The sequence below is a fragment of the Alosa pseudoharengus genome, unplaced genomic scaffold, assembly GCF_046254945.1.
Source record: "Alosa pseudoharengus isolate Yale_2024_CS ecotype anadromous, Long Island Sound unplaced genomic scaffold, YU_APseudo_1.1 YU_APseudo_1.1_scf_11, whole genome shotgun sequence".
In the NCBI taxonomy this organism is placed as follows: Eukaryota; Metazoa; Chordata; class Actinopteri; order Clupeiformes; family Clupeidae; genus Alosa; species Alosa pseudoharengus.
Window position 1 is genome coordinate 35,865,308 of NW_027468576.1, and position 7,891 is coordinate 35,873,198.

General features: G+C 43.9%; 1 protein-coding gene across 1 annotated transcript; it reads right to left on the reverse strand.

The window, feature by feature from the left end:
• Positions 1-739: 739 nt before the first annotated feature.
• On the reverse strand, positions 740-4,410 carry ptmaa (prothymosin alpha a). Its single transcript, XM_076279075.1, has 5 exons — positions 4,247-4,410; positions 1,839-1,907; positions 1,653-1,743; positions 1,435-1,511; positions 740-1,334 (listed from the first exon to the last, which is right to left on the reverse strand). Exons 1-5 carry the CDS (start codon positions 4,289-4,291, stop codon positions 1,296-1,298), a joined length of 321 nt encoding a protein of 106 aa, XP_076135190.1. The 5' UTR covers positions 4,292-4,410; the 3' UTR covers positions 740-1,295.
• Positions 4,411-7,891: the final 3,481 nt, after the last annotated feature.

Here is a 7,891-nt window from a genome sequence, read left to right on the forward strand (position 1 = left end):
TATAATAATTGACCTTTTGGTCTTCGCACCCAGTCATCGGTCCTGTTGCAATAACCCCTAAAGCTGGAAACAGACCTCCCAATTTTAAGCCCAATTTTGAAAGGATGGAATGTCCGTGACAATCATGGGAAATCTGAGGGAGTCAAGGGTAGTCGCGGCAGGAATTGCTATGTGAGTGACAGATTTTTAATCCTTTGTGTTGACGGTATCCAGATTCAATCAAACATGTTTGATGTTATCTTGACCGGTCCGTTGTATGGTCACCATGGTTCCAATTATGGCATTAAACAGTCAACAGCTCAATCATTATGTCTGTATGCATAACTAACTCCTAATTGGACCAGACTCGATCTGTAGGTTTAGTCTACTCAGGCCTGTTCCCAGTTTAAGGCGGAAAGTTGTCATGAATGTACAGAAATGTCTGTGTGTAAGGCAAAGCTACAGCTCTGTGGACACAAACATTCTGAAAGGAATCCATTCTCTCAGGTCTGTTTATTAAAGGTGATATAATTAGCACGGTTCATTTGGGTAAATTTATTAAATGCAATAAAATTTACCAGGTCGTGAAGTCTTAAGGCAGAGAGTCATTTACATTGATGTACATATTTTTTTTTAGCAGGCCTATAAACTGTTTAACAGTCCAACTGAGAGGGGCACTCTCTCCAGCTACAATGAGTCAGGGGTCACTTCAACTTCTGCCTACAAGATGTCCAAAGATAAAAACAAACTAGGGAAAATATTAAGAACTCACAAAATAAAATTCCGGTTTATTGTCGTACAACAAACTTCACACATACATCAAACAGGCCACAATAGACAGCAATTTTAACAGACAATAAAGAAAAGAAACGTCTTTTCTCCGGCCTGGCCATCCCATACAAACCAACTGCTTATGGTACAAACTAAAGTACACACACAACGTTACTGGAATGCTTTGAATTGACCTTTTTTGATTTTGTACAAGTTTCTGTTGAGATAACATGACATGGTCAAACCACAAGTAAAGTCTATTTCATAGAGAAGCTTCAACTTCAAAGCACCGTTTGGTCACCAGAGATCACGGTCAAAAATGGCTGACCTCCTAACAATATGTACAAAAATATAAAATGTAAATAAAAATACAAACGAATTCTCCTTTTAAAGTATTTTGTAAGAAGGTAGAGCTTTGAAGTCTTGGTTGGTTCTAAAAAGTCTGCGTCTGGTGGGTGAGTCTGAGTGGACGGTGAACTCTAATAGACGACCTTGCGTTGACCCCTGCGCGGTCCTGAGGGGAGGGGGCTGCAGCCAGGCGGCTCCTAAGCATCAGTCTTCTGTTTCTTAGTTCCCACATCATCCTGCAGACACACACACACAGTTACGAAATGTCCCCTTAGAAATCCCCACATCAACTCATCTAAACTTCCAGATTAAAGGGTAACTATGACAGGCTATTACCTCATCATCATCATCGTCCTCAGCCGCCCGCTTTCCTGTTGCCCCCTCGACTTCATCATCCTCGTCGTCCTCATCACCTAGCAGAGGGAGGGAGGGAAGGGAAGGTCACACAGGTGCAGTGTGCTCATGTGGCAGCCAGAGGGAGCTCTAGCACAAGAGCTGTCCCTGAGGCCTAATCATTTTAATTTGACCCAAAACCATCCAGCAGTCCAGCCTACCCTCGCCGTCATCTTCCTCATCCTCGTCCTCCCCCACATCATCCTCTTCATCGTCTACTTCATTTTCAGCGTCCCCATTCTCCTCATCCACCTGTGGAAGGAAGAAATAGCCATGTTCAAGGGAGATGAAAATAAACTACACAGGTTTTAACAGCTTTGTATGAACATTTGAAACTCATCACGTACAGCGTTTCCGTTGGCAGGCTTGTCCTTCCCATTCTCAGCCTCTTCAACCTGTTTCTTCTCCTTCAGGTCCTGAAATGAGAGAAAACAAATTCCATCTCACACATGCGACAGCATGCAATCAACTGAAAGGAACCAATGGACCCACTCTTGCTCCATCATAAACTTTGAACAGCATGCTTGCGTTTTAACATTTGAAACGAGACACTTTGGTCCACTGAACTCAATTGGCTCTTGGTCTTTCCCATCCCCCGCCATCTTTTAAATGACTTACTGGAGTGTTGTAATCTGATACGCTGATGGCATTGAGCGGAATGAGCAGTGTAGTTCAGTAAATAAAGAACATCGCCGTTTCCAGGGCAAGACACACCCGCTAAAAAACTACAACTCCAATGCTACATCAACAGCTTATACTAAAGCAGCCAATAAGAGCGTACAAACGTGCCGTCAGAATGAGGCTGCCTACATGAACTCGAGCGAGGGGAGACAATAGCGGCTGGAGGGCAATGCATTGGATTCATTTGCCAGCATTAAAATCTGCTGGAGGTAATCAGTAAAGTTGATTTTAATTACTTTTAGTATGGTTTTAGTCTGTCTCACAGAAACTAAATTAACATTTGGCCTGCACTAAATTAATTCACATTTCAGTATCTAATTCGTAATTAATAAACCTGGAGTTATTATTTCCTATAAAAAAGGTAATATTTCTTAGCCCATATTTCATTCGGATGGCTTCCGATGTGGCAAATCGCTTAGATTAATTAGTTTAGGTAATCCTTAGCTTTTAAGCCGGTTACCGGCTACCTCACGCCAACGCCTCCTTACACCATCATCAGCGCTCTCGAGCCCTGTTTTCCGTGGGTACGGTCTGGCAACAAAGATTGTTGGCGGTTGGCGGATTGCAAAAGTGAAATTACAGCAGACTCCGTTTTATTCGTTAGGCTACGAGAAACCGTTTGGCATGTCCAACCTTTGATTACACTGCCCCTTAGCTTTCAGCGGCATCTCTTGGGCCATAGAGGAGAGCTAGATGAGGTTCCACGCGCAGACGACTGACAGAGGAGACGAGCCAGGTGTTCCACTGAGCCCCGAGATGAAACCGGATGAATAGAAAGCGGACGGCCCCAGACGGGTCGAAACGCTGTTCTTGGTGAGAGCGGCGCTTTCTCATACGAGTGGAATGGGGGCAGAGGTTAACTCGGGGCACTGGTGTTGGCTACACCAGAAAACGGTTCGGCACAACATCCAACTTTCCGCTCGCGCTCATATACAGCTCCGGTCAGTTCCCCGTACCCGCGACCATAACTTCAGTCTGCAGAACACCAACCACTTCCTCAGTCTGCTTAATGCAGCCTGAACAGTCCACACGAAACGAAAATGCGTGATTTCCCAGAGCAAAAGCTCCTGCAATCTTCAACTATAACCGCGGGGACCCACGCGTAATTTTAAATCCAGAGCACCGAGATACTTCGTGTCTCCGGCACGAGTCCTGCCGCCTCCCACTCTGCAGAATTGCAACCGAGTCCGATACGCGCTAGAGACAGAAGACGGGACCCCGATCCGTGTTGCGTATCATTTACAGATGCGATCGAAGTTCACAATGCAAATAGCTCAGGCAATTGACCGAGAAGTTGCTGTTCGCTTTCAGTCTGAGAACCCGGGTGCCGTTAGAACCTGTGAGGGCTCGAGGCGTGAAGCATGAATGTCGGCTGCGATGCCTGTCCACATAAACAGCGGTCACCTCGCGCCTCGCTCGCACAATAACCTACAGACAGTTACGAGGACACAGGACGAAACAACTAGCAACTCTTTATGTTCAAACAAATCCCATGCTGTCCGCAAGAAATGAAAACTGTTTTGGAACCGACAATTTACTCATTTAAAACTTGTAGTTTGGACCGCTGGTGCACCGCTACTGGAGATATTGGAAAACTGCTGCGCTCACTGAATCAGCTCACTGGCTCAATGAATAATGACGGAAATACACAAGTAATTCTTCAGCATCACTCTAAACTAAACTGTGACTACATGGTGTTGTGCTGATTAGTCTACAGCTACAAATCGCTGCTCAAAGAGGAACCGACGAGCTTGTACAAACAAAGAACCCGCGCAGACTGTTTCCATTTCGGACAATAAAGACTTCAGATGCGAAAAGCTGTTGGGTCGGGAATAACTTTTGAGCGATTTCATATTTCAAGTACTCCATCCACAGTGCGCCAAAAGAGCGTCAGTCGTATTCAGTTTGAAGGAGGAAATGAATTCTTACTGATGGACTTGTCCCTCTATCAGTCCAGTGCCTAAACACTACTTCCAAAGCCAGAATGTTTATTCCCGGAGTAGGTAACTCGCCAGTCTAACGTGAAATATTTTCAGCAATCTGTTTAAATGGGTCTCCATCACATATAGCCTACCTTTGCAGAAATCTCTGAACTGGTGTCAACTTCAGTGTCTGCCATTTTTCTTTTAAGGTTTCAACTGTTATGCGATAACACGAAAAAAAATATCCAGAACAGAACAGTTCCACTTAAAAGGCGAGAAGAAAAAGAAAGAGATTCGCAGCGCCAGTGGCAAATTCAAGCGGCGGCGAAGCCATTTAATATAGAAAGAGGGCGGAGACCTAACACGGCCAATGTGATATGATTGGCCAACAATACAACAAATCTGTTTTTCTGATTGGGCAGGATGGAACAATGGACAGCATTTCTACAGCACAGAGGCCCCGCCTCCAGCCCGATCTTTGAGTCATTTGTGTGACGAGTAGCTGCGCGTTCCGAGGCATCTCGAGCCTGCCTCGCTGTGCCGAATTAATGGCACCCCCTCCCTCCCTCCTCCTGCTCTCTCTCGCTCTCTGTTTCCCTTTCTGCCTCTCTCTTTCTCGACCTCCCTCTTCTCTTTTCTATCTCCCACGCGCGCAAGCACGCAGTGATGCGCGCGCGGGCTCTCGCAGTCTCCCTCTCTCTCTCACATACACACACACACAAACTCGCTCTCTCTCTCTCTCTCTCTCTCTCTCACACACACATACACACACACACACACATACACACGCACGCACGCACGCACACACACACACACACGTAGAGAGAGAGAGAGAGAGAGAGAGACCTAACTATCCTACATCAAACAACTGGATTTAGTAAACTCATAAGATCTATTTTAGAGTGCTATGTATGTCGCAGCGTCAGCCACTGAAACGGTTTCTGTTTGACCAACAAAATAAAGTCTGCTGTATTAGGCTACAAATATTTTGGTCAACTAAATAAAAACACTTAGCGTAAATGTAAGCAGACATGAAAACAGAACCCAGTATAGTATTTTAACAGTAAAAATGAACTTGACATATGGATTCGTATTAACCTGTGTTATTACAATGATCTTATCACTGATTGGTCAGATGTGTGATGCCAAGTTTGAAGTTGGTTGACTTTGGTCTGGCAATTCGTAACAAGGAGATGTCCGCTGCACACATTCACAGCGACTTTCATGCCATTAAAGGGGGGGGGGGACTCTTTCTGCTCCAGTAAAGAGTGTTTCCACTTTGCCCATACGATTCATAAGATGGTAGCCTATAGATTGTTACAATGCGGCATAAACGGTATTCAAAATTTGAAGGTTCATCAACAATAGAGTGACAGATATCTACCCCTCCCCTCTCTTGGGTCTCGCGTTTGCGCCTGTTTTCCTCTCCCCCTCCTCCTCTGGAAAACAAGCTGCTTGCGAGACACTTCCACACCTCTGATTGTCAGGTATATTCGACTCAAATTCGACTAGAGAGTTGAAACGTATCTAACAGTGTGTCAACTGTTTGTAGTTTATTCAGAATGCAATGAAATAAGACAATCAACGAATCCAGCGACCCGATCAACTAACGCCACAACAAAGATGGACGTCATACGTGACCAAAGATAGAATATCTCATCAGCAAGAAATTAATGGCCAAGAGATATGTCAGGTCATCCAGAATATCTGATTAAAGTATATAATCGTAAATAGAATTCCTCGAATGTCAGTTTAATGTACAAATAGTCCAAGAAACAACTCTTCTTACCTCACCAATATGGACAAACACAATGCCGTGTGTCGTCGTGTCGGTGAACAGCGCTCCAGTTTCCTTGTGGACGAATAGCTGTTTTGAGATCAGTATTACCCACCCTCTTTCGCAATCTTGGTCGTTACGCGCGAAGCAGAAACTGGCCTGGGAACTGCTACTCTGCACTTATTTCGGTTTTATAGAAGTCTTTCCTGATTGGCCGGTGAAATGGAGCGAACGCAAACTTGACGCTTTGCGATCGGTGATTTGACAACTGCAATGCCGATTAAGGGTAGACTACCGCCCGTGCTGCTGCTGCACAAAAACCCGGAATGGCGCTTAGATTCGGATTGAGTCTACCTGCGAAATCTGTGAATATGTTATGTGTAGTCTATTAGAGTTCGCGGAAGATAGACTTATTAACTTGTGGTTTACACGAATTGTTTTATGTTATCAGATTCTAACACAACAGGCACAACAGGACGGTGATGAACTGAGAGCAGACTCATAATGGACATCATACACACACACCACTACCACACACTCCACACATGCATGCATATACACACGCACACACACATGCACACCACACACACACACACACACACACACACACACACACACACACACACACACACACACACACACACAGTCCTAGATGACTTAAATGTATATTCATATGGACTAATGAAGGGAAACTGTGTTCCCTTTGAGCAAAGACACCAGAATGAGATGACTACAGAGGCCATGAGTGCAGACTGTCCAGGCCTCTGGAACAGCTGATAGCATCAGTACTGTGTGTATGTGCGTAGGCCTCGGAAAGCTAAGTGTGTAAGATAAATGGGTCTGTGTTTGTGTGTGTGTAAGAGAGAGATAGGTTGCTTCCTATAGGGGCTTAGCATGGTTGAGCATGTAGTGACCTGCAGTGCAACCCAAAATACACTACAGAAACACACATGCCCCCCCCCCCCCACACACACACAAACACACACTCACACACACACATGCTTGAACGGGAAAGGTGTGTGAGCAGCATTATTTTTCCATTCTTCAGACATCAGCGACTGGATGGTGATCTCCTGTGCTGAAGCCCCAGCCTTCCTACAAGGGGATGTGCATGGAACCCTTTAGACTGGCGTGTTTTCCGAGACGCAGCCATGGAATTCCAACCCTAGGAATTCTAATCCTACTGCTCAGAGATCCCACAGTTCATTCTTACAGTTTGTTTTATTTTTCATTGTTTATTTCTATTCATGCACTCATTTAATTATTACATTTTTTACTTGTTAGTTTTATGTTTTGTCTTATTTTTGTTACATTTGTAAAGTGTATTGAGACTATGGTCATACTGCACTACAAACAATAAACTGATTAAAATTGATTGAGTTGATTCATCTTATTTTTATTTTCATACATGATCTCATTGCCATATTTCAAATCACTTAGGGGTGTTGAGTAGGAGAAAGCAAATTGAAACCTGAAAGACAGAGCTGGAAAATAAAATGATACAGGCTTGATGGAATCTTTCATTCAAGTTGAGTCAAACGGATTCTTGTATAATCGTCAATGCATTTAAAGTAAAATCTGATTAATCTCAACCCCAATCTCTGGCATTTCAAACAGGTTGATTCTTGTGGAATTCTTGTGAAGTTCAGTTCTAATTGTGTTCTCATTGTGTGGTAGCGTAGTGGTGAAGGAGTTGTGGGTTCAATTCCTGGCTTCCACCCTTAAGCAAGGAACTTAATCCCGAGTTGCTCCGGGGACAGTGGCCCTTGTAATATAAATAACAAAATTAAATATAAGTGGCTTTGGATATAAGCGTCTGCTAAATGAATACATGTAAATGTGTCCACAGGTCTCTCCCATATGTCTGAACTATGACTATAATTCACCCACGCAATTTAACATAGTTATTAAATACTGTTTGCATTTATGACTTTTTTGACTTTGAAATTAGTTCCAGTATTGATCAGGAAATGTTGATGGGTTGAATGAAATAAACCCAAATGGTGTGGCAGACTCAAAA

Coding starts and splice junctions, on each gene's coding strand:
- ptmaa (XM_076279075.1), bottom strand. CDS start 4,291: ATGGCAGACACTGAAGTTGACACCAGTTCAGAGATTTCTGCAAAG. Junction 1,744..1,838: donor AGCCTGCCAACGGAAACGCT/GTACGTGATGAG, acceptor TTCCTTCCACAG/GTGGATGAGGAGAATGGGGA. Junction 1,335..1,434: donor AGGACGATGATGATGATGAG/GTAATAGCCTGT, acceptor GTGTGTCTGCAG/GATGATGTGGGAACTAAGAA.